General features: G+C 53.2%; 1 protein-coding gene across 3 annotated transcripts in view; it reads left to right on the top strand.

Moving 5' to 3' along the window:
• GFRA2 (GDNF family receptor alpha 2) overlaps window positions 1–25,947 on the top strand; it is a 99,546-nt gene extending 73,599 nt beyond the window's left edge. For all 3 annotated transcript variants that reach the window (XM_030938263.1, XM_030938262.1, XM_030938261.1), the window contains 5 exons: window positions 11,517–11,626; window positions 12,762–12,902; window positions 14,895–15,067; window positions 23,113–23,166; window positions 24,567–25,947. In XM_030938263.1, coding sequence (XP_030794123.1) covers window positions 11,517–11,626; window positions 12,762–12,902; window positions 14,895–15,067; window positions 23,113–23,166; window positions 24,567–24,689 — 601 coding nt within the window. In that variant the 3' untranslated portion in view covers window positions 24,690–25,947. The remainder of the gene's footprint in view (window positions 1–11,516; window positions 11,627–12,761; window positions 12,903–14,894; window positions 15,068–23,112; window positions 23,167–24,566) is intronic.
• The last annotated feature ends 253 nt before the right edge of the window (window positions 25,948–26,200 follow it).

Here is a 26,200-nt window from a genome sequence, read left to right as displayed (position 1 = left end):
GGGACATAGCTCCTGCCTTCTACATGGTGTCTTATGCTAAGGATTGGGTGGTGGAGCCTCCTAATGTTAATCACCACATCAGTGAGCATTGAGGGAGTGCCCCCTGTGTTGCAGGCACTGTGCACACACATACACACATTTATTCACTGGATATTTCATTTAATCCTTGTAAGAAATGTATTAGTCTGTTTTCACACTGCTGATAAGAACATACCCAAGACATGGGCAATTTACAAAAGAAAGAGGTTTAACTGGACTTACTGTTCTGTGTGGCTAGGGGAGCCTCACAATTATGGCAGAAGGCAAGGAGGAGCAAGTCACGTGTTACGTGAATAGCAGCAGGCAAAGAGAGACAGTTTGTGGAGAAAAACTGCACCTTATAATAACCATCAGATCTTGTGAGATTTATTCACTATCACGAGAACAGCATGGGAAAGACCTGTCCCCATGATTCAGTTACCTCCCACTGGGTCCCTCCCACAGCACATGGGAATTCAGGATGAGATTTGGGTGGGGACACAGCCAAACCATATCAGAAAATACACAGTTAAGTAGCATTATTACCTCCATTTTGCAGATGAGGAAACTGAGGCCTCCTTTAATTACCTACTCAAGATCACACAGTCAAGTGGAGCTGAGCCAAGGTTCAAACACAGTCAGCGTGACTTCAGAAATTGGATCTCATGGCTGGGCGTGGTTCTGTGCAGGGTCTAGGTAGAGGGGTTCTTGAAGAAGTCAGGACCTCTTGTGGGAGGAGATCAAAGATTTCTATTTCCAGCAGCCCCCTGAGGTCTTGGTTGTGTCCTGAAGGGTTTGGTGGCCATTTCCCAGGATAGTCCTAGGCTCTCACTCCAACCTGCAAGCCCCTAGTATCTGCAGCAGCGCAGGAAAGAGTAGCCAGGTCTTCTCTGAGATGATGGCTTTTCTGTCTCAGCCACTGTCTTAGGACAGAGAGTCAGTTGAATTTGCTGAGGCTTCCAGAACCCACAACATTTTCTCTAACAGAAGGCTTAGAGAAATCACTGTTTATAATAACTCTGGATTCGTGAGGCCTGGTTCAATTAAAGAAATAATTACAATCACATGGTGAGTTTATTAAAAGTGAACATAATGAACAGTGTCTTCTATTAGCATCTTTTGAAATATACTTCTGAAATCTTGTTGGTTCATAACATTTTCTCCATTTGTAACCGGGGGGCATAAACTCTATTGTCTCCTGCTTTTTAACCACATAACATGATTTCATGTTTAAATTTTCATACATTGACACGATCTATGTCCTTGCCATTTTGATAACAGTGTAGCTTTCCCTGGTGTTAATATCTATCTGAGCTGTTCCTTTCAAGTTAAGCTGGAGAAAGAATCCAAGGCCAGCTCTGTCTTCTTTCATTAATTTGATCATCATCTGTCTTCAAAGTTGCTCTCCTTGAAGTGCTCCTGTTACTGGGAAGTATGGGAATTCTTGATTCTTGTCTAACTTGGGAGAAAGAATTCAGCCAAGTGACGCACAGTGAGGGTTAAGCAGCAGAGTTTCTTGAAGGAAGATGAAGTAAGCTCCGAGAGGGGAGCTGGCTGACCTGGCTGGAAAAATAGCAGTAGCAGTGTTTATTTAAAGAGATAGTGCACTCTGAAGGACAAGACCGAGCAGGCTGCTCAGAAGAATGAGCCAGCAGCAGCTAGTGCTGGGGGACTCTCTTAATGAGAATCTTACCTGATTATTCATGAAGGGGAGTGAGGGGTTGTTTCGGGAGGTTCCTTTGGGCATGCCTGCTCTAGGGCTTTGCATGCTAGTCTGTATGTTACATGTCTCATTGGCATTGAAAATCTCCACGCAGGGCTGTGTTTTTTATTATTTTAATGAGCAAAATTCTCCTCTTGGGTGAGTTATTGGAGGCGTATGCATGCCTGTCAGTGAGGACACCACGTTTATCTCTGGCTATGGCATGATAAGTCCCCTTTAGGGCTGGAGGAGCCCAATCACAAAGTGTGAGAAGTAGCCAGTGTAGCCGTTGTCTTTTGTGCTGAGTGTCAGCAGGCAGCATTTCTGGGACTTCATTTCCCAGGGACCCCCTTGCCTGCCTACTTCTGACCATCTGCCTACTCCAACACTCCTGCAATCCTGGCTCTTTTGCATGGGCTGGACAGACCCTTTGTGGGTTTTGTTTTTGGCCCGTGTGGCCTTTCTGGTGTGTGTTGCTTCTGATCACTTAGGACCTGGACAAAGAAGGTCATGCAGAATTAGAGAGCAAAGCTAAATAACAGTCAAGAATCTTTCTTTCTTTCTTTCTCTCTTTCTCTCTCTCTCTCTCTTTTCTTTCTTTCTTTCTTTCTTTTTTTTTTGAGACGGAATCACTCTGTTGCCCAGGCTGGAGCGCAGTGGCGTGATCTTGGTTCACTGCAACCTCTGCCTCCCAGATTGAAGTGGTTCTCCTGCTTCAGCCTCCCAGGGAGCTGGGATTACAGGTGTGTGCTACCATGCCTGGCTAATTTTTATATTTTCAGTGTAGACAGAGTTTTGCCATGTTGGCCAGGCTGGTCTCGAACTCCTGACCTTAAGTAGTCCGCCTGCCTCTGCTTCCCAAAGTGTTAGGATTACAGGCATGAGCCACCGTGCCTGGCGAGTGTTTCTGTTCTAAGTGACAGAGACCCAACTGCCTTAAGAAAAAGAAAAACAGAATCAATTGGCTTGCATAATAAAATGTAGAAAAGGCAGGGGAGAATCCCGAGGACTCGAGTACAGATAAGTCTCGGTCTCTCTCTCTCATTCTTTCTCTCTTGCTTTTCCTGTACCTTGTTTCTGCTTCTCCCTCCAGTTAGCTGCATGTGTATTCTTACTAGGATTATGAGGCTAGAATTGTGGTTCACATCTGTGGTATCTTAGAACCAAAAAGAAAAGCATGTTTTTCCTTGCCTGTCCCATTAGGAAAACTTCAGACAAGGACCCTATTGGGCCCAGCTGATGTTATTTCCTTATCTCTAGGCCAGTGTGGCCAGGAGAAAGGGGGTGCTGTGGCTTCCCAGCCCGGGTCATGTTTCCCCCTGTGCCCAGGAGGTGGCATACAGCCTTTAATAGAACCCCCTGGCCCTTGGGAGGCCGAGGCAGGCAGATCATGAGGTCATGAGTTACAGACCAGCCTGGCCAATATGGTAAAACCCCATCTCTACCAAAAATACAAAAATTAGCCAGGTGTGCTGGTGCGCGCCTGTAGCCCCGACTGCTCGGGAGGCTGAGGCAGAAGAATCGCTTGAACCTGGGAAGCAGAGGTTGCAGTGAGCCCAGATCATGCCATTACACTTCAGCCTGGGTGACAGAGCGAGACTTCATCTCGAAAACAAAACACACACACACACAAAACCAAAAACTACCTGGCCCAAGGAGGAAGTCCTCTTCCCCAGCCCACCCCAGGGGAGCTGCTGTTCTGGGCAGAAAGAATAATAAGTATCCACTGTACAGTTGAAGAATAAACAGAAAGGAAGGAAGCCAAGTTGGTTCTTGACTTCATGAAACCAGAGGTGGCGAGAGGACACAGGAGAGGATGGAAGATCAGGTTGTTTACAGTGAGCCCTGGAGGTCAGAAAGCAGCCATGTGGGTGACATTCATTTTCCCTTTTCTCAGTGTCACATCACATTGAACCCACTAACGAAGGCCTGCACTGCCAGAGGGGACGTTAGAAAGCCAATCCAGAGGCACTTGGGTCTATTAAGGCCATTTTCTCAGCATTTCCTTAAATCGTCTATGAAACCTATCATGAGTAATTTGCACTTCTTGGAAACCCTTTTTTCCGTCTATGAAATAAATATTCAAGTGCCCCATTCCTTTGTGACAGGCAGTGCTGGTGTCTGCCCCTGTTCCTGTCGGCCACCGTACCTGGCTGTGGTGTGCTGGCTGCAGGGTGTGTGACTGTGCGATCCAGCCTTTCTGAGCTTCTGTGTCCTTATTGTGAAATATGCTACTTCGTGGGATTTTTCAGAAAATTAAATGAGATTATAGCACCTGACACATAGTAAACATCAACTTCCTTTCTTCCCCCTCCTCTTCCACTTCTGCAATGAGGACAAACCTGGTTTCCATGGCAGTAACATAGCAGGTATCACCTGATAAACGAGAACTTCATTCAGGCCTGGAATTCTAGAACTTTTAGGGGCTGAGGTGGGTGGATCACTTGAAGCCAGGAGTTTGAGACCAGCCTAGGTAACATGGCAAAACCCCATCTTTACTAAAAAACACACAAAAAAATTAGCCAGGCATGGTGGCACATACCTGTAATTCCAGCTGCTGTGGTGGCTGAGGCACAGGAATTGTTTGAACCTAGGGGGTGGAGGTTGCAGTGAGCCAAGATTGTGCCACTGCCCAGCCTTGGCGACAGAGTGAGACCCAGTCTCAAAAAGAAAAAAAAGAAAAAAAAAGAACTTCAGACTTCTTCAGAACTTCAGTATGTATTGATCAGCATTGGAAAGTTTTGGGGTTCCCCAGTATTATTCTACATCAGACAAATTTGGGAAAGTATGCTTTTGGGAAGGTGTTTACAGCCTGGAGCAGGGGAGGTTTCATTGATAACAATTTCCTGTATGCTTCCTCTTGGTGAAGACCGAAGCATAGTGCTGGGAAGTATGTTTCCAAGTGTAACTGTGTGTCTCTGTGGTGACAGGAGTGTGTGTTTGTATACAAACATGTGCACTCTTTTTTTTTGAGGCGGAGTCTCGCTCTGTCGCCTGGACTGGAGTGCAGTGGCCAGATCTCAGCTCACTGCAAGCTCCGCCTCCCGGGTTTACGCCATTCTCCTGCCTCAGCCTCCCGAGTAGCTGGGACTACAGGTGCCTGCCACCTTGCCCGGCTAGTTTTTGTATTTTTAGTAGAGACGGGGTTTCACCGTGTTCGCCAGGATGGTCTCGATCTCCTGACCTCGTGATCCGCCCGTCTCGGCCTCCCAAAGTGCTGGGATTACAGGCTTGAGCCACCGCGCCCGGCCACATGTGCACTCTTTTCCATGTAACTGTGAACCTTCTCCAGTTGTGGTTCAAAGCACTGCTTTTTTTTTTTTTTTTTTTATGGCTAGGCCATAAAGTGTGAATATTTAAAGCTGAGACTAGGAGGTGAGGTCTGAAAGGTACCCACAAGCCCAGCTCTGAAACCTGTCCTGGTGGCCACATTCTCAAACTTCAGCCTGCCTCAGAATCACTGTGAGGGCTTGTTAAGGTGCAGATTGCTGGACTCTGCTCCTACAATTTCAGATATTGCTTGTCTAGGGCCAGGCAGGGAGACGGGGGTGGAGCTAGAGAATCTATATTTCTAAGAAGTTCCCAGCTGATATGATGTTGTTGGTCTGCAGACCACACTTTGAGAACCAGTGACCTATAGAAAGTCCACCTGTACCCCCGCCAATCTGGATGACTTCTGCTTGTGTGGTTCGATCTTTGCACACTCAGCCCTGCTCACTTTCCCTTTGCTGGGGGCTTATGTACTCATCAAGTTGTGTTGCCAGGTGGGTGTGGTGGCTCACACCTGTAATCCCGGCACTTTGGGAGGCCAAGGTGGGTGGATCACTTGAGGTCAGGAGTTTGAGACCAGCTTGGCCAAGAAGGTGAAACCCCATCTCTACTAAAAATATAAAAATGAGCCGGGCATGGTGGCGCACACCTGTAATCCCAGCTATTGTGGGTGGGGCGGGGTGCTGAGAATCACTTGAACCTGGGAGGTGGAGGATGCAGTGAGCCGAGATCGAGCCGCTGCACTCCAGCGTGGACAACAAAACAAAACAAAACAGAAAAAAACAGTGTTGCCAGATCCAACAAATAAAAATATTGGATGCCCAGTTAAATAAATACTCTGGGTAAAAAAGAAAAACTGTTTAGTATAAGTATTTCCCAGATATTATGTGGGACATACTTATGCTAAAAAAAAAATTCATTGTCTGAAATTCAAATAAACCTACACGTTCTTCGTTTAATATGGCAACCTTTTCATCCGACTGGGTGTCTCTCTGTGTCTCTGTCTCTCTCCCTGTCTCCTGCTGCTGCTTTCCTGCAACTGAACAGGCTACAGCTGCCAAGGAAACACGCCCAGAGAGGGTTTATGTTTTCCGGACAGATCCACCTGCTGCCCTGAGTTCACTTGGCAGACTTGGCTTGGTCTCAGCCGAGATGAACTTGGCTCCTCTTCATTTTGGTTCTCTTGCTGGCTCTCTGTTTTTTTCCTATCTGTTTCTCTTTCTCTTTCTGTCTCTTTCATGCCATCTTTTATGTCATCTCTCATATGAGGGATTTAAAAGGCAGGAATCTGCAAAGTGATGGGACTGATCCAGGAAAATCTGTTCTCAGCAGCAAGACCGGAGTCCAGGAGTGACCTCCCGGTGTTGGAGGAGAGTGACGTTTGGCCTAGAGAGGGCACAGAGATCACCAGCAGCATGCCTTATATTATGAAAAGGATAACATTTGCCTTGGAGAAGTTTGCCTAGCAGTGCTGAGGCGAGGGGTCATGGCTGGAGTGGGACAGTGTCCAGGGCTTGAAGGAAATTGACACTACATGGTCTCTAATGCTGGCAGAGGGAGCCCACTACTGTGGACTTGATCACACATGGAGGGGCAGAGAGAAATTCGAGCAGTCAAAGGCCTCCTGGAGCCTTGGTCTTGGACTCTGTGTCCTCCTAAATAGCTCCATTTGTCACTTTCTCTTGCCAACGCTGCTGGACGCTGAGGATGGAGCAATGGAGGAACAGAAGGCTTAGCCGCTTCTCTTCACTTTGCTGTCCCCTTTGCTGTCTGCCGGCCTTAGGCCTGTGTTCTCCCCCTCCCTTTGCTATGAATAACTCTCTAAGGCCCTGGCACCAGCAATCAGGCCTGCTTTCAAAGAGGTAGGTCATAACCTCAGAGGAGTGAGGAGGTGCTCTTGTCAGTGGTCACCTGGGGCCTAGCCAAGGGGCCCTGTGTGCATTGCCCTGCTTTAAGGGCTGTGTTCCTCTTCCTGTGTCCCCAGCATGACATGGAGAAGGACAGTGGGGTCAGGAGGCCCTGGTTTCCAGTAGCCTGGGGAACGGTAGGATGGGAGAGCAAGAGGGAGCCCCGTCTCCTTGATGCGTTCACTTGCCCTGTGTGGGACCCAGATCCACGTTGCAGGATCAGTGGGTCTGTTTTTCCTTCTGTATCAGACACCAGGGAAGGCTGATCCTGCTGTGCACTTGCAGCGGCAGGCACAGCGCTAGGCAGAGAAGGAAGATGAGGATGATGCCTCCTGTCTCCATCGGGTGCCTGCCATTCTGAGCGCCCTCACGCACTGTCTCCTTAGCTCTCTTTTGCAGCCCAAGTGGGGAGGTTGGCAGGCATGACTCTCCCTGTTTGTTCATTGGGGACACTTAGTCCCAGAGACATGACAGGCCAGCCCAAGGTCACACAGCCAGCGAGCGAGGGATGGAGCGTGGCCATGCGACAGATACCCTCTCCTCTCCCAGTGGCTGGGTCTGCCCCTCTCCTCTTCTCAGAGGAATCCCTCTGGCCAGCCCCAGCTTGGTCTGGATGCTTTCACCTTGTTTCCTGGCTGGCTTCCTCTAATCCCACCTCTCTCCCTATGGCCTTGCTTTCCTTGTGGCCCATCAGGGAAATATTTGGGATTCCCCAAAGGGCAAAGCAGCAGTAGCCATGTACTCCCCATTCATGCTGCTGTTCCTTCTCCAGCATGTGGGGCTGGAGACATTTGAGAAGCTGCATGGATGGTGAGGCCAGTTGAGGTCCTGAGGGTTCACAGTGTCAGGGATGGGAGAACTGGCCTTGCAGGAGGGAAACAAGGCTCCCTGTGTGCTGAGTGGGAACTGCGTTGCCTGGGAGGCTCCCAATACCTGCAGAGAGTGTGTGGGCCCTCTGGTCTGCTGTGGTGGGCAGTGTGCTCCCCCAGGCAGATAAGCAAGCCGTGACCTCCCACTGCCCCTGTCCCTGGCCCGTCAGGCACGCTACCCTGGCTGCTTTAGCTGGGGTTTCCTTTCTGATGTTGTATCCACGCTTGCCATTCCAATCTTTTATCTGTTAGCCACGCGGCAGGGCTCGATGTGTATTTGGAGAAAGGATGCATGGCTTTCTACACCTCGTCCCTGCCCAGAGGTGCCGCTGTGGAGGATGTGGATGAGGAGATCAATGGAGTCTGCCACTCTGGGAGTGTGTGTTCTAGTTGGAATAAACCCAACAGGGAAAAATCAGGAACTCCTCGTGCAATGAAGCTTTTAGTTGCCTGGTCCAGGCTATGTATGTATAGCTAGAATATGGAAATGGAAGAAATCCACACAGCTAGGTGGGAAGGGCTTCATGGGGAGGAACTGGTGGTGGGGCAGGAGAGAGGTGAGCCTGATGTGCAATGGCCTGGCATTAGAATGGACTCCTGCATTAGAGCTAAAACCTGGTGCTTGGATGCCCTTTGGTGGGGAGAGGATGGGAACCAGCGGCTTTGCTCATTATCGAGTGGCCTCCTTGTCCCACACCCTGAAGGAGCTAGGTCCTGCCTTTATCTTCTTGCCCCCCCTGCAGCCCACTCCGGTGCTGGGACCTGATCGTGTGCCCTTAGCTTCTTCTGGAGGGAGACATTTGGCCAAAGCAAACCGCGAAGTCTTTGAAAAGGCTGTATTTGTTTTCTGGGGCCGCTGTAGCAAAGTACCACAAGCTGGGTGGGTTACAACAGAAGTTTATTCTTTCGTTTTTCTGGAGGCCAGAAGTCTGAAACCAAGGTGTTAGCAGGACCATGCCCTCTCTGAAGCCTGAAAGGGAGTCTGTTGCATGCCTTTCTCTTTCTCTTAGCTTCAGGCACTGCGGCAGCGCTGAGCATTCCTTGGCTTCTGGCTTCATCGCTCCTATCTCTGCCTCTGCTGTCTCACGGCGTTCTTCCTGTGTGTCTGTCTCTTCCCTTCTGATGAGGACACCAGTCGTTGGATTTAGGGCCCACCCTAATCCACTGTGACCTCATCTTAACTTGATTACATCTGCAAAGATCTTATTTCCAAATAAGGTCATGTTTATAGAGCCTGGGATTAAAACTGCAACTTTTTTTGGGGGGTGGGGCAAGTTCAACTCAACAGATTTTGTCTCTAAATCCCATGTACCTGTTAGAGTCTCTGTCTATTCTCAAGCCACCTCTTGGGTCTCTGGAGGTCTGGGACATGGAGACCCCCCCTTCCCCTCTGACAGCACTCTCATTTGCTGGCTGTGGAGGGGGATGGGTGTGGGTTTTGACATTTGAGATGGAGTCGCCGCCTGCAGGGGTGAAGGATTGCTTGGCAGTGCTGCTGCTGCTTGTTTTGAGGAAGTGGAGGGTGCATTTCTGGGCAGAAGAGAAGGCAGAGACAACTGCAGATTCCCTCCTCTTTTCCTGTGGAAGACATTGCTTTCCTGAGGTGCAGCATGATGGCTCTGGAAGGGCCTTCAAGGACTCCAGACCCTCTTCCCACACAGGAGCACTGGGACTTGCCAGAAATGGCACCCACCTTGTTGGAGCTCTAGACTTGAGTCTTGGCTCCACTAATCAGTGACTCAGATCTTGGGGGCAACGTTGCTTAGCTTCTCTGAGGCTTGGCTTCTTCATCTGTAAAATGGGATGATAATAACTGCTTGTCAGATCTCATGCAGCATTTGTGAGGGTTAAATAATAAAAGATGGATATGAAAGTACCTTTTAAACCATCATTGTGATAAAATACACATAACAGAAAATGTACCATGTAAGTGTACAAGTCAGTGGTGTTAAGTATATTCACATGGTTCTGGAACCTTCACTGCCATCCATCTCCAGAACTTTTGAATCATCCCAAACTGTTAAAGTGCCGTTTAAAGTGCTAATTAGAATACTTTTTATTCATTTGATACATAAGAAATGAGTCCCTGAGAAGCAGGGAACTCGGGCACAGTCACCCAGGGAATTAGGGCAGAGCTGAGCCGACTCTTGGTTTGGTGGCCATGGCCTTCTCTCAGCCTGCAGGGACCTGGGACACATCCCAGGAGGGTTTCCTTCTTCTCTCAGACCCATCCCTCAGGATCACGGGGGCCTCTAGAGAAACAAATTTGTCCAGTGGTGGGACATACTCAGCCCGTGCCTGCATGATGGGGCCCCCTCAGCAGGCACCAGCACCTTCTCGTGGAAAGCCTGCATTCTCTCTCCTGGCTCAGGCTGGCTCAGTCCCTCTCAGCCTCCTGTCTCTCTCTGCCTCTACCTGTTCCTTTCTCAAATGGGACAGGGTTCCAGTGGAGAACCAGGGGAGCTGAACCTGGGGTGAACTTGGAGATGGCTTCATGAGGTTCCATATGTGCAAAGGGTGTGGACAAGGGATTTGGGTGACCCAGGTTCTGGTCCATCCTGCAGCCAGCTTGTCGAGTCACCGTAGAATTCTCATGGAGTGCACGGTGGTTGAAGTCCTACTGTGTGCCCATCATTGGGAAATATCCATGAACAGACCTTATTACTAGCTACTTGGAGCTGCTGTGAGACATAGTTGATGTGATACATAAGGGCTGTGTGTGTGTGGTCAAGGACACTCACCTGTAGAAGGTGATGATTGTCACTTGACATGGCAGAGAGGGGAGCATCCTCTCCCAGCCCAGGCTGATGGTAACATTCCTGGCCAGGGCCCAGGGCAGGAGGAAGAGAAAGGAATGGAGATCGCCATGCATACTAGACTTGGATGCCCTGTGCTCCATGGAACCTTCCATGTCTAGGTCTGGAGCTGAGGTCTGGGGACAGACCCAGCTCAGACACTGTCTGACTTCAAGTGGCTCATGGCCCAATGGGGAGCATCGAGCTGTGCACAAGGAGTTTTGATGCAGTGTCATCGATGCTGACAGAGGGGAATGGGTGATGGCGTGTTGTGGTCACCAGGGGAAGGGAAGGCCACTTCTGCCTGGTGGGAGTGGGGTAGGGGACTGGAGTAGGGGTGGAGGGATGGCAGAGGAGCCTTTGCTCTGGCTTAACGCAGAACAGACCAGTGGAGGATGCCCGTGGCATGTCTCACCCAGGGAGACTCTTTTGCCTCCCTGGCCACTGGCTTCCTTGACCCTCAGACGGGTCCTATGAAGCATCTAGGGAAGGGACTATTCACCCATTTTGCAGGTGAGATTTTGCAGTGCTGAGTTGAAGCACTTGGGCAGGCTCATCGAGGACTGCAGCCCCACAGAATGTGGACCCAGCTTTCCTGCCTGGGGTCCAGGCATCCTCCGCAAACCCACCCGGCTCCTCCCTGTGTTCCTTTGCCTAAAAGAGCCATTTAGAGCAGGCTGTTTCTGTGCCTTGTGGGGTCCTTTGCATCAGCCAATCATTCAGTTTTTCTTAAGCCGCACTATGTGCCTGTCTCTCCGGGAAATCTCTGTCCTCAAGGAGCTCACAGCTTGAGCCCCCACAAAGACTTGGTTCCCCCGACTTTCTTCCCCTCCCTCTTCCTGGCTTCTTCCACCCTGGGAAGCTGCAGGGAGGAGATGCCACTGGCAGGACAGAGGAGACAGAAGGCAGCCAGACTGAACTGCTTTTCTCCATTGCATCTTCTCCCCGCCACCAGGTCCCGGCTGGCCGACTTCCATGCCAATTGTCGAGCCTCCTACCAGACGGTCACCAGCTGCCCTGCAGACAATTACCAGGCGTGTCTGGGCTCCTATGCTGGCATGATTGGTAAGCTGTTCCTGCACACCTGGGTTCTGTGGGTCCTTGCTGTCCCCATCTCAGCAGGGCAGGGGCTGCAGCCCAGCTCAGGGCCAGCCAGGGGAGACAGCCTGAGCCTGGCCTTCTCTGCAGCAGATTCAGAGAGAGCTGTGAGGGGAAACCAGTGGAAAGGCAGTTCTGTAGCAAGGAGGAGGACCCAGCTGTTTATCATGTGGGGAGGAGGGCCCCAGGAGCCTTCTAAGCTTTTGAAATAAGAAGCAAAGGTGGCCGGGCGTGGTGGCTCACGCCTGTAATCCCAGCACTTTGGGAGGCTGAGATGGGCGGATCACCAGGTCAGGAGATTGAGACCATCCTGATGAACACAGTGAAACCCCGTCTCTACTAAAAATACAAAAAAATTAGCCGGGTGTGGTGGCGGGCGCCTGTAGTCCCAGCTACTCGGGAGGCTGAGGCAGGAGAATGGCGTTGACCCGGGAGGCGACAGAGCTTGCAGTGAGCAGAGATCAGGCCACTGCACTCCAGCCTGGGCGACAGAGCAAGACTCTGTCTCAAAAACAAACAAACAAACAAACAAACAAACAAAAAACAAAGGTAACATTTGTGGCACGGTTCTGGCATTCCAGGCTCTGCACTGAGCAGTTTACATGGCCTGTCTTACTGAATTCTCCCAACAGCTCTTGCTAGGGGGTTGGTGATATCTCCATTTTATAGATGAGGAAACTGAGGCTGTAGAGAAGTTGAGTGACTTGCACAGGCTCACTTCGCTGATAAATGTCGGCACTGGGGTCCGATCCCAGGACGCGAGCCTCATTCACCCTGATTCTAGAACACTGGCTGCTTGTTGGTGAAGGAGAAAGCACGGGCCCACACTCTGGGAGGGGCTCCAGGGCATTTTGTCTGCCTTCCTGGTGGTGAGGAGCCCAGTGTCCTCTATGCTGCTGGTCACTGTGCCCCTGCTGACCCCATGGACCCTGGGATAGTCATGCTCAGATCAGGAGTGTGATTGGGATGGATGTGTGTTTGGGGGCCAGGTGAGAGGATGGGTACTAGGCCTCTGCCCTGCTGTGCCTGGGGTCGGTCTATGGGCCCAAGGGGAAGGCCCCACTGCACCTCTCTCCTCTCCCCCACCTTTCTTCCTGCCCAGGGTTTGACATGACGCCCAACTATGTAGACTCCAGCCCCACTGGCATCGTGGTGTCCCCCTGGTGCAGCTGTCGTGGCAGCGGGAACATGGAGGAGGAGTGTGAGAAGTTCCTCCGGGACTTCACCGAGAACCCGTGCCTCCGTAAGTTCTGGATGTTCTCCCCAACCCCAGCAGCCCCTCCCACCCCTCCTGGAGTCTGTCCTGGCCATTCCCATCTCCTTCCGTGGGGATGGCTGGTGATGTATATGAGGCTTCTCCGCCATGGGTGTTGCCCATGGGGACCTTGGGTTTTGAGCTCTTGGAGATTCACACCAGAACTGTCAGTAGGCCAGCCTCAGTTTACCACCAGAGGCCTTGAGCCTATGTCAAGCCTGTTATTTGGTCTGGTCTGTTATTGGGACAGCTTTAGCCAGGTTCCTTTGGAGACTGAGCCCTCTCATGAGGCTCGCTGGCGTCTGTCATACCTCTCTTTAATGAGTTTGTTTGCCCCTGGAATCGACTTCTTTTCACATCGTCAAACTCCTAACCCAAAAGCTAGAGAGACTTTAGCCACAGTCTAGCTCAGTCTGCCTTTGATCTTTCCAGCCCAACATCCATTGCCACCCATGCCCACCTGAAGGTTTCTTCCCTGTTTCCTTCCCTCCTTTATTTATTCTGTCCATCTCTCCATCCTTCTGTTCCTCCCTCTCTGTGTGGCACTGGAGATTCAAGGATCCAAGTCACTGAGGAGGTATAGCCTGATGGAGGTGGACTGAGAGGGGTCACTCATGATCACAGTGCAAGTGAGCTGCTCTAGAGGAAGGGTCTGCACAGGGTTCTTGAGGAGCCCAGGGTGGGGATGCCCAAGTCAGCCAGAAAGAGGAGGGAGGCCCTGAAGGCTTCTTGGAAAATGTATCTGTGGATGTCTAGCTGGGCATCGGTCAGTTAAAGAGGCAGGGGGTGCCTGCCAGTCCACCCTGGGCAGAGGTCCTGGGCTCCACAGAAGACCATGGCGGGTGGAGGGAACTGCCAGTCATATAGCCTTGCTACATAGCACTGAAGATGACCAGAGTGGCAAGAGTTATCTGGACAGGTAGACAGCATCCTTGTCATGCAGGGCCTTGTAGGCCTGAGGCATTTAGATCTTCTTGTCCTGCAGGGGTGACAGTGGTGGTGTGGGTGTTTGAAGGAATGCCAGCAAGGGTGTGAGATCAGATCGGCATTCCAGAAAGTGAATCTGCCTGTGTTGTGAGGCAGTGGGGGTCAGAGTGAATCAATTCCGACAGGTGACGTGACACAGAGAGGCCCATCAGAAGGCCATAGTAGCTGCTTACAGGGGCACAAATGGTGGCTGTGAACCAGAGCAGTGGGAGGGGAACAGCGATGGGAAATGGGGTGGAGGGATCTTTAGGAGGTGGGCTCAGTGGGCTGCCAGCAGGTGTGCAGGGAGGCACCATGGGTGACCTTCAGAATTCTGACATGGGGGACCTGGGTAGATAAGAGATGATACCTTCAAGGCTGCGATATGAGGGGTCAGAGGGAAAAGAGCGTTGACAAGGGTAGGAGGAGACACCTAGCCCAGGCTTAGACCTAACGAGTTTGAGATGCATGTGGCACGTGGAGGCGGAGATTTTCTGGGCACCTCTCTGGATGGTGTGGGAGGAGCAGAGACCACCCAGGGAGAGTCTGTGGTGTGGAGCAGGCAGAGGGCTGAATGTGGGGCCCCTGCATGCCAGGGTGGGGACCTGGGAACATCCGAGGAGGCACAGGGCCTGGAAGAGCCTGTGACTAGGGAGCTGGAGATGAGGAGCTTCAGGAGGTGTGGCCGGTGGCACCATGCAGAGGAGGTGGCCCCCTCCTCCCCTAGGCTCCCCTGCATCCCACCCCCTTCTTTTTCTCCTTTTTTCTTCTGTGTTCCCCATCATGTACACTTCTTGCTGTTCTGGTTTCTTTGGGTTTTAACCTCTATTCTGTAGCTGTGAGACCTTTGTAGGTATCTGAAAAAGAGGTTCAGCAGAGGGAATCTGCCTGTACCATGCCCTGTCCCAACTTCTGGACTATTCCAGGGAAGGGGATGATCAGGGTGAGGAGCAGGGACAGGAGTGATGGACGTGGGTCCTGACTTTTCTGCATCTACCCTCACCCCCATCCCAGGGAACGCCATCCAGGCCTTTGGCAACGGCACAGATGTGAACGTGTCCCCTAAAGGCCCCTCATTCCAGGCCACCCAGGCTCCTCGGGTGGAGAAGACGCCTTCTTTGCCAGATGACCTCAGTGATAGCACCAGCCTGGGGACCAGTGTCATCACTACCTGCACGTCTGTCCAGGTGAGGGGGGTGTGGCTGAGGCGTGGGGTGAGCACCATGGCACCGGAAGTGGTGTGGGAAATGACTCAGCTGAGGCCGGGGAGAGAGGGTCTCCCCTTTCGTTCAGAGACCCGAGAGGCAGGGAGGAGCTGCCGGGGGTCATTCTTCACCTGTTCCTTCATTTGAGCATTCATCTTGCAAGCGTTAAACCCGTTACATCACAGTGTTATACTTGCCTGGCAGGCTGTGGGGTCTGAAGAGCAGGCAGTGGGGCGCAGGTGCAGGGGGAACAAGTCCTGGCTGTGTGTGAGGCAGCGAGGCACCCGTCTGAGTGGGGCAGCAGGCTCATAGGGTCAACGGTGCACATCCACAGTGCCAGGATGCAGGCTTGAGCAGGGACCCAGCTTGGCGGAGGTTCAAATCCTTCCTGGGCACCCATTGTAGAAGTGCATGTGCCTGTTCTGGTTAGGGAAGCCCTCCCCTTCTCTTTCTGCCTCCTTCTGCTTCCCTTGTGTGCCCCCCTGCTCAGGAGCAGCTGACCTCCAAGTGCCCTCTTGGCGGCTGGGTGGGGAGCTCTTCCATGTCCTGCTCCTTCCACTTCGCTCCCCTCCTGATTGGAGCTGAGGTGCTGTTGTCACCCTTGGGCAGCTCCTAATGACACTGGATATGCTTGAGTGGCTGCGAGCAGGGGGCTCGGGGTCCTGCTCTGCAGACAATTGCTCAATTTCATGCTAGAGCGGCGGGCAGCTCGGCCAGTCAGGGCTGTGCCACCTGTCAGGTCATCCAGACCTCACCAACCTCCTGCATGCACCCTTCGTTCTGAGCCCCTGGGGCTGGCCCATCTGGGGAGAGGCTGACTCAAGAGGATGCTGGCAACCTTCCCAGGACTCCCACTGTGCTTCCTTGTGGTTGTAAAGTCCAAAGCCGTGGCTTTGGGACCCCCACCCAGCCCCCTTCACCGTCAGCCCTGATGATTCTGAGGCCCATTTAATTCTTTTTCTCCTGCAGTTTGCCAAGCCATCGGTTACTTGGTTTCTTTTAGCCCCTACCTGGTTTTCTGTGGTCTCACCATTGGGGGACTTGCTCAAATCTTGGTTTGATCTCAGTGGAGATACGGGTGATCTGTATGTGGGATGATTTATGTGAAAGTGCTTGGTCAATGGAGGAATGCTGCACAAATGTCAGGTGTTACAAATCCGGGGTCTGGGGAGGCTGCCTGGCGGGTGGCTGGAGGCCTGTGGACTAAGTCAGTCTGGGCAGGACAGCTGAGAGAGCCTCCCAGGAGGAAAGGAGGGGAAATAGACCCTCAAAAGGGATCCAACCACCACCACTCTCCAGGTTTCTTAGAGAAATGGAAGAGGAAGGGCCTCTGATTCAGTTTTAATTATAATGTTTTTAATGAGCACCTACTATCCCATGCTGGGAGCTGGAAGTGTCAAGTGAATAAGCCCTCGCCCCGCCTTGCCTGGGGCTGGTGTGGGTGCCTTCCCTCCTCGCCAGCCCACATCTGTCCCCTGTCTCTCAGCTCTCCTAGCTTGGACCATCTCTGATTGAGTAACTCTGTGGTGGCCCTTGTGGAGCCTGGGGTGTTAGGGGCACCCATAGCTATAGGAAGGAGTCCCTAAGTGATCGCAGGGACTGAGAGCTGAGCCTGGATGGGAGGAAGAGTTGGGGGAACCTGTATACCCTAGATACAATGTAGAGACAGAGGCAAGATTGTTTTGCTGCTCTCTGTCTTTCCTTCTTCCTTGGGGGAAGGCTTAGGGAACCCCAGAGATGGTAGCCAGTTGGGTCCCTACATGGGTATCTGTATGTCAGGACTTGAAGGACCCTCCAAGATCTTCCCAAACACAAGCGACCAGAGGCCTGGTGACGACAGCAGCGTGTCCACAGCCCCACAGCTGGTTGGCAGTCGAGAAGGGCCAGGAACCCTGTCCCCCGGCCACCTTCTGCTTCCTCCTCCTCCAAATCTGCTCCCCGCAAAGGACTTTCCACGGTGGGAGTGGGGCTGTTGAGGAGGGCGGTGGGTGTCTTGGACGCCACCACACTAGAGTCAGGAGCCCCGTCCAAGTTGGCCCTGTGGCTGGTGTCTTAGGTCCTCCTCTCAGAAGTGTCTCCTTCAGGGTGTGGCCCCCTCTCTGGGCAACCCTGCCTGCCTGGGGCTCTGTGGACCTTGGAGAGGCCTGACAGGGTCTGCAGAATGGTCTCTCCTGGAGCCTTCTGGCCTGGCGCATGTTTATTAAATATATACCTCGTCTGAATTCCCTTGCCCTTCTCTCCACCCCACTGGGCTCTAGAGCAGGGAACCTGAGTGTCAGGCCAGTCTTGGACACGTGCAGGATGGGTGAGTCAGCTGCTGACCTGCACTTGGCCGTTCCTCTGAGCAAGATGTGTCTCCTTTCCCTCTCCCACTCCTCTCTACCTGGTGCGTCCTACCCCGATGTCACCTCTTGGGAGTGCCTTCTCCGATTCCACACCAGGTTGCCTTCCGCCTGCTTTGGGCTCCCGCTCTGCGTGTTCATGGCCCCATCATGATGTGTTCTCCTCTCCCCTGCTAGGCCAGGGTCCCCAGAGGCCAGAGTAGCATCTCACCCTTCTGTGTCACCCTGCGTAGCTGGGTGCACAGTGCTTGGCATGGAGTGGGTGCTCCATTCAGGTGGAAAGAGAGACCCCGGAGTCCCCAGTTCATTGGATTTACTGGAACTCGCTGCTGTCCTAGAGGATGGGGCCTGTGTGTTTCAGTGCCCACAGCTCTCCTCCTCCTCCTGGGTGCCCTCTGTAAGCACAGGCAGCTGCAGAGGTGAAGATGCTTTCTATTGAAGATGTAGGAAGGTTTGTTAGAGACTCTCGGTCTTATGATGGGGCCTGGACCAGGGCAGTGCAGTGGGGGCTGGGGTGAGATATGGGCAATGGTTGGTGCTTCCCTGGCCATGGCCTACTGTTCTCCCCAACACTCCCCTGGGGCTGCTCTGGGCCCAGAATGCCAATTTGCAGGGCCCCATCAGATCAGCTGGAGTCCTACCTTTCCCAGCACCGGGGAGCCCTACAACACACCATCTCCTTTGCCCCCCGTCTCCACCTGCCCGCCTGTGATTTGGACTGCCAATCACATCTTGGGCAAATTAAAAATGAGTTTGAGAGAGTGCCCCAAGGCCCCCTCACTGCATGCCTGCTGCCGACTCTGCAGCCAGTGGCCACCTCTCTCTCCTCCCTCCTCCTGCCTGCTCCTGGATGGGTCTCATACCCAGCACACAGGCCTGTGGACCTCAGAGCATGGGACTGAGAGATCTGTCAGTGCATTCATTCATTGACTCAACAGAAATTCTTATTGCACATCACTACATCGCAGACACCAAGGCTAACAAGCATTCTGGGCCAGGACTGTGGTCCCGGTGCTGGAGGATGGACAGGATGAAGCTCAGATATCTATGAGGGAGAATGTGATTTGTGCACCTGCTGCGTGTAGGACTGATAGAGGATGATGGGGTCCAGAGGATAGAGAGAGTGCATTGACTCAGGTGGAGACCAAGGACCCATGGGTGTAGCAATGCCTCCTGCTAGGCCTGAAAAGAATCGGGAGAGTGGGTGTGGGGTTGCAGTGGACGGACTGCCCCAGGTGAATCAGCAGCAGAGCCAAGGCACAGTCAGGACAGCACAGAGTGCTGAGTGGGGGTCTACTGTGCAGAGAGGGGGTCTGCTGTGCCTGGTTTTACAAATGAAGTGTTACTGGAACACAACCACACCCTGTCTGCATTGTCTTCTGTCACAGGCAGCGTTGAGTTGTTGTGATGGAGACAATGTGAGAGGTGTGAGTTACTGGGGATGTCCCAGGTCAGGGAGGAAGGCCAGGGGCACTGAGATTTAAGGGCGGGACCAGGGACAGAAGCAGGGACCGCTGGAGAGCCGCAGCTCCAGCCAGCAGGAAAGCACTAGACCAGCGAGTCTCTGGGGCTGCCGGCCCAGGCCTTTGGGGTAGGCAGGAGGTGGGCAAGGAAGAGGAGGAAGACAATAATTTTCTTCTCACTTCCTGGGCACCGGAGCGTCCCTGGGAGAAAGCTCTGGAAGGATGAAGCATGCCTTTCCTACTGTCCTTCCTCTGTGTGTGCGTCCTTCCCCCAGTGCCATCTGCAAGAGCCAGTTATTTAATGCTTCTGGTGGCACCCACAGCGCAGCCCTTGGGGGTCGGCTCTTCCCAGAGTCCCCGTGCTGCTTCCATGGTGGAGGATTTACTGTTAGCAGCCCTGTGTCCTGCCATCCTTGCAGCCTAGGCCTGTGCACTTTGGGACTGGAGCCACAGACACCTCCAGGGGATGAGAGGCTCTGAGTAGGGACGGAGTCAGCCCCAGGCTGTTTCCCTAGACTCTCAGGCATCCTTCTCTCCCCTCTGTGTATTCATCTGCTGTGAAGGCGGTTGTATTAGTCTGTTCTCACACTGCTAATAAAGACATACCTGAGACCGGGTAATTCATAAAGGAAAGAGGTTCAGTGGACTCACAGTTCTACATGGCCGGGGAGGCCTCACAATTATGGTGGAAGATGAAGAGCACAGGGACGTCTTACATGGTGACTGGCAAAGAGAGAGCATGTGCAGAGGAACTCCCATCTATAAAACCATCAGATCTCATGAGACTTACTACCACGAGAACAGCACAGAAGATACCCACCCCCATGATTCAGTTATCTCCCAGCGGTTCCCTCCCATGACACACAGGAATTATAGAAGCTACAATTCAAGGTGAGATTTGGGTGGGGACACAGCCAGACCATATCAGTGGTTATGTGCGAGTCTATAGTTTCTCTATTAGAGTATGAGCCCCTGGAGGGTAGGGAGGCACTGAATTTGAGACACTGGTGGTTTTGGCATCAGAGGTGGTCTCTCTCTCTGCCCCTCACCCCACTGGGTGCCGCTTTCAGAAAAGGTCAGCTGCTGGGCAACACTCCTACCCAAGAGCTCTGTCGCCTCTGGCAGAGACTGCACCTTGGGGCAGATGTCCCTTGGGGCTGGCCCAGGGAGGTGTTTCACTGTCGCCTGATAATCAGCATCAGATGAGAGGGTACAGTGGTTGTCCTCAGCCCCCTCGCCTCCTACTTTGTTCTCTCCCCAGCCCTCTATTGCCTCCTTCCTCTATTCCCTCTGTCTTCTGTTCCTCTGTCCCCTCCCCTCCTGCTATATTTCTCCCTCAGCTTCCTCCCCTTACCATGCCCTCCCCTCCCCTTTCCCTCTGTCCCCTCTCCCTTTCCTCTGTCCCTTCCCTTTTCCCTGTCCCATCCTCTCTCCTGTGCCCCTCCCCTACCCTCTGTCCCCTCCCCTCTCCTCTGTTCCCTCCCCCTCTCCTGTCCCCTCCCCTCTCCTCTGTTCCCTCCCCTGTCTCCTCCCCTCTTCCTCTCTCCCCCCCTTGTCTCCCCTCCCCTCTCCTCTCCCCTCTTCTCTGTCCCTTCCCCTTCTGTCCCCTGCCCCCTCCTCTGTCCCCTCCCCTCTACTGTGTCCCCTTCCCTCTCCTCTGTCTCCTCCCCTCTCCTCTGTCCCTTCCCCTCTCCCTCTGTCCCCTCCCCCTTCTCCCCCCCACCCCCCCCCGTCTCTTCCCCTTTCCTCTGTCCCCTCCCTTCTCCTCTGTCTTGTCTCCTCTCCTCTGTCCCCTCCCCCTACTGTGTCCCCTCCCCTCTCCCTCTTTCCTGTTTCTCTTTGTCTGCTTCTCCCTTCACCTGGTTTCCTCTCTTCCTTCCACCCCTTTCTTCACTCTCCTCTTCCCTGTCATTTTTCCTGTGTAATACTTGCCAGCGTCCCCTCCCCTCTATCCTGTTTCAGAGGAACTTGTCAAGTTCTGCTCACTCCGAGGAGCAAAATCCAGTTGCAGGCCCCCCTTGTGAGCCTTCAGATCCTCTCTCTTCACACCTGGCCAAGCCCCAGGCCAGGGAAAATGCTGCACTTGGCAGGTGCTGGGTGCTTTGTCAGCTGCTCTGCATGGGCGGACCTTGGGTGTAACCCTGCAGAGTGTCTGGGTCCGGGGCTTCCCTGAGAGCAGCACCCACAGCCACAGCACGTTGTGCAGGCCCCACCCTGGGGCCCTTCTTGTCGGTTGTTTTCTCAGGCCTTATTTTGTTAGGCAGTAGACTATTGTCCAAACAATTTTATGCGTACCTCTGATATACAAATAAGCTAAGACTCCAATACACAAAACAGCTAAGACTCAAATACACAAAACAAATAAAAATGGAGTTGCTTTGGTGGACAGGCAGTGAGGACCTTGAGTGCAGGGGGCTTCTGCCTCTGTGATTCCCTGTGGGTTCCTTTGGTTTAGTGAGGAAAGGGGAGGGGACAGAGGAGAGGAGAGGACAGAGGGAGAGGGGAGGGGAGAGAGAGGGGTAGGGGAGAGAGGGAGAGGGGAGGGGACAGGAAAGGAGGAGGGGAGAGAGGGAGAGGGGAGGGGACAGGAAAGGAGGAGGGGACAGGAGGGGGAGAGAGAGGGGGAGGGGACACTGGAGCTGGGGAGGGGACAGGAGAGGAGGAGGGGACAGGAGAGGGGAGGGAAGAGAGAGGGGGAGGGGACACAGATGGTGAGGGGACAGAGGAAAGGGGAGGGGAGAGAGGAGAGGGTGGGGGGACACAGGAGATGGGGAGGGGTCAAAGGAGAGGGCTCCCAACGGTTTAGTGAGCTCTGTTGGGGGTAGGGACACAAGGATAAGACAGGGCCTCCCAGAAAGGGCAGGGACTGGCCTGCCACACCTAAAACAATGAGAGTAGGAAGTGATGCTGGGCGTCCATAGGTGTCAGTCCACAGGCACAGACTCCAAAAAGCCATAGGATGTCACAGGTGGGGACTGAGGTGACTGAGCAAGGATTGACCAAGGGACTCTGGAAGGCAGATGCGAGGCCATGATGACAGCACAGCCTCCGAGGGGGTGGGCGTGTTCTGTTTCCCCCGACATCCTGCCCTGTGGCCTCACACAGTCTTCGCTGGAGCAGCACCGAGTCCTGGGGAGTGGAGTCCAGGCCTTGGGTCTGGAAGGGTTATAGAGCACAGGCCCTTCTCCAGAGGGCAACAGCTGGGGAGTTGGCTGGGCATCACCTTGGCACCTGGGGACACTCCTGGTTCCGTTCTCGCTGTGCTAATCATCACCGTGGTCCTATCTCCACCATTGGCAGTGACTCTCCTCTTGGCCAGGGTCTCCATGTGACAGCTGGGGTCTTGTTTAGCTGACCAGATGCCCTGGGTGGCAGATTGCCTGTGATGTCCAAGGGGTTATTGATACTTCTGGCCAAGAGTAGTGATTGCAGCATAATTTCTTGGGCTTCCCAGTTGCTTCTGGTGGCCAGAGCCTCCCTGGAAGTGGCCTGGGAACAAGCCATTTGAATCCTGGATGGAAGCACTGCGTCCCCAGCTGGTTCCCATGGATATCCATGACAGTGATGATAACTGCCAGGGTAGAGAATCCTGGAATCATCACCAAACCAGCCTTCTTCATCCCTCACCTTGTCCACAGTGCTCCCACGTGGGCACATTCGTGTAGGACAGAAATGAGCTGGTGAAATTGCCAGATACCCACCTAATGGGTACCAGTGGCAGACATCACTAATCAATCATGCCTCTCTTCCCCTCAAGCCCAGATGAACGCTTATGATCTTTTTCTATAGAGTCCTCCATTAGCCATGGCAAATTAACAGGAGTTGGCCGGCCCTTGGAGGCCGTTTCTGATCTGTGGCATTCATTCATTCATTCATTCATGGATGCAGGCATCTAGTGAAACATTTGTTGAGTTGTTATGAACCAGACACTGCTCAGTGTAAGGAAAAGAAGACACGGTCCCTGCCCAAGACCGTGGGCAAGTTGGGAGCAGAGTTAGAACTCTGTTCTCTAGGAGCCAGAGGAGTCGGGTCCTAATTGCTGAGGGTGTCAGAGAAGAACAGAAGCATTTTGTGCTGTGTGGAATTGAGCCACCCCTCTTCACTGTGTGCACTGGCTGTGCTTAGCGAAGCCAACAGTGCCTGGCCTCATCTAAGTCTCTGGACAAAGCTCAGCCAGGAACAGCCTGGTGACTTATCCTGACTGGCACCTTCTCTCTCACAGGAGCAGGGGCTGAAGGTCAACAACTCCAAAGAGTTAAGCATGTGCTTCACAGAGGTGAGTTGGGGGCAGAGTGGGGATGGGTGCAGAAGGCTGGGCCGGGAGGGGCGGCATTTCCCTGGCGAGCCTCAGATCGAGCACCCTCAAATCTCATCCCATGGGCTGGGCCAGCTGAGCTTGTGGACCAGGGTGGGCACTTACTCTGCTGGGGTGGGGTGGGGGAGTGCAAAGGCTGCATCCAGGGCCCCTGGCTCTCTCCTTGGGGAGAGACAAATGGCTGCTCTGAGCAGAGGCCCTCCCATACCTTCCTTACTCTTTAGGACAATTGTGTTGACCACCTGCTCGGCACTGTTTCCGTGATATTTAGGAGGCACAGAAGTGGAAACAGACACAGTTCTTTCCTTGAAGAAACCCCCAGCACAGGAAGTATATCTATATCTATATCTCTATATCTCTCTATATCTCTATATATCTCTATCTCTATCTCTATCTCATCTCTATCTATCTCTGTATCTCTATCTCTATCTCTATCTCTATCTCTATCTCTATCTCTATCTCTATCATCTTATCTCTATCTATCTCTGACTTACAGACCCAAGATAGTAACTTAGATGAGAAGAAAAGGCAGTGTGAGACCTCACAGAAGAGAGAGAAACTCAGACAAAGATGTTCAGGGAGGGCTTCATGGAGGAGGAGGGATTTGAAGAAATTGAGAAACAGGGAGAATGTGGGCTCCCTCCCCTCCCCTCCCCTGCCCTCCCCTCCCCTCCATACCCCTCCCGCCCCTCCCCTTCCCACCCGTCTCTTCCCCTCCACACCCCTCCCTTCCCCTCCCCTTCCCACCCCTCCCCTCCCCTCCTCTCCCCTTCCCGCCCGTCCCATCCCCACCCCTCCCCACCCCTCCATGCCCCTCCCCACCCTTCTCCAGCCCTCCCCTTCCCACACCCCCTCCCCTCCATGCCCCTCCCCACCCTTCTCCAGCCCTCCCCTCCCCTTCCTACCCCTCCGCTCTCCTTCCCCTCTTGTCTCCTTCCCCTCCTCTCTCCTTCCCCTCTCCTTCCTCTCTCCTCTCCTTCTTCTCTCCTCCTTCTCCTTCAGCTCTTTATACCATCTGCCTCCTCACTGGGACACAGGTCCTCAGCCCCGATGCAGGGAGGAGTAGCCTGTTTTCCTGGTGACCACTGCCCTCCTCTCCAAACCCCAGGGCTTGCGACCAGAAGGGACAGAGCAATCCCTTTTGCTCCTGCCTGGGCCAGCTCCAGGAGAGTCAGCACTCCCTTCAGAGTGCAAAGGAGGGTCCCTGTGGATGGAAGAAAGGGGCTGTCCCTGTGGATGGAAGAAAGGGGCTTGAGGTGTCCAGTTCCCGAGTCCATTTCTCTGCCTGGTCCCAGGCCTCCTGATTGTTTTCTTTGTTTTCATTCTCTTTGTTCCTGATTCTCCTCCTGCTCTGGATTCAGCTCACGACAAATATCATCCCAGGGAGTAACAAGGTGATCAAACCTAACTCAGGCCCCAGCAGAGCCAGACCGTCGGCTGCCTTGACCGTGCTGTCTGTCCTGATGCTGAAACTGGCCTTGTAGGCTATGGGAACCGAGTCAGAAGATTTTCAAAAGCTACGCAGACAAGAACAGCCGCCTGATGAAATGGAAACACACACAGACACACACGCACCTTGCAAAAAAAAAATTGTTTTTCCCACCTGTTGCTGAACCTGTCTCCTCCCAGGTTTCTTCTCTGGAGAAGTTTTTGTAAACCAAACAGACAAGCAGGCGGGCAGCCTGAGAGCTGGCCCAGGGGTCCCCTGGCAGGGGAAACTCTGGTGCCGAGGAGGGCACGAGGCTCTAGAAATGCCCTTCACTTTCTCCTGGTGTTTTTCTCTCTGGACCCTTCTGAAGCAGAGACCGGACAAGAGCCTGCAGTGGAAGGGACTCTGGGCTGTGCCTGAGGCTGGCTGGGGGCAGGACAACTCAGCTGCTTCCCCACGCTGCCCACTCTGGGGACCTGCTGGGGGCTGGCAGAGGGCATCGGTTAGCGGGGCAGCGGGGCTGGCCACGGGGGTCCACCTTCAGCCCTTTGGCTTCGAGGATGGAGGTGGTTTTGCCCTCCCTCTCTGCCCTCGGGTGGGGCTGGTGGGTCTGCAGCTGGTGTGGGGACTTCCCCACGGATGGCGGCGGAGGGGGTTAGCACTGCGCTGGGCTCCCCCTGACTGTAGCACAGAGTGGTGGGGCTGGGGGCCAGCTCCACGAGGCCTCAGGAGCTCAGCCTGCCTGGGAGAGCCCCTTGTGGCAAGGCAGCAAAACTCGGGCATCAGCTTCTTTCTTGGTGGCAGAAATTTTGAAGTCAGAGAGAAATGGTCCTTTGTTGGCTTTTTTTTTGGTTTCTCGTGGGTCCTTTGGCAGGTCTCCCTTTGGGGAGAGGGAGGGGAGAGACCACAGCCGGGTGTGTATCTGCAGCACCCTGTTCCCTCGAGCTCTCCTGCTCTCCTCTCCCTCCTCTTCCACTTTCTCTTTCTTAATTTCCTAGACGTACGTCAACTGTATGTACACACCGGGGCTCCTCTCCCGACATATATGTATATATACGTCCATATACATATATTGTGTGGTTTTCCCCTTTCTTTCCTTTTTTTAAGCAACAGAACTATGGAAACAATACCCCAACAGATGAGCGAAAATGTATTATTGTAAAGTTTATTTTTTTTAATACTGTTGTCTATAATGGGGAAAAAGGACATTGCCCCCCAGTGCCCTGCTCCAGTCAGCCTGACTGGGCTCTGGTAGGGGCTTCTGATCCGCATCCACGCTTAACCAAGGCTCCAATAAACGTGCTAGGAAGCAAGCCGCCTCTGCCTCGGTCCCGTGGGGTTTTGCCCCCATTTTGTTTTTGGTCTGGTGTTAACCTGCGTAAGTGGCACTCCTGGTGGGCTGGGGAAATGTGTGTCCATGTGTGTGCCTGTGTGCATGTGTGTGCACCCATAGGTCTGACCCGTGTGTCCGCACTGTGGGTAGATGGAGTTCCGTTAGGAGCTGGTTTGACACTGGGGGCGGGATCTGCGGGTCTCTGCTGTGCTGAGCCTGGTGGGCTGTTCTGT

The sequence above is a fragment of the Rhinopithecus roxellana genome, chromosome 9 (assembly GCF_007565055.1).
Source record: "Rhinopithecus roxellana isolate Shanxi Qingling chromosome 9, ASM756505v1, whole genome shotgun sequence".
In the NCBI taxonomy this organism is placed as follows: domain Eukaryota; kingdom Metazoa; phylum Chordata; class Mammalia; order Primates; family Cercopithecidae; genus Rhinopithecus; species Rhinopithecus roxellana.
The sequence above is the reverse complement of the archived record's forward strand: the minus strand, read 5'-3'. Positions and strand labels throughout refer to the sequence as shown.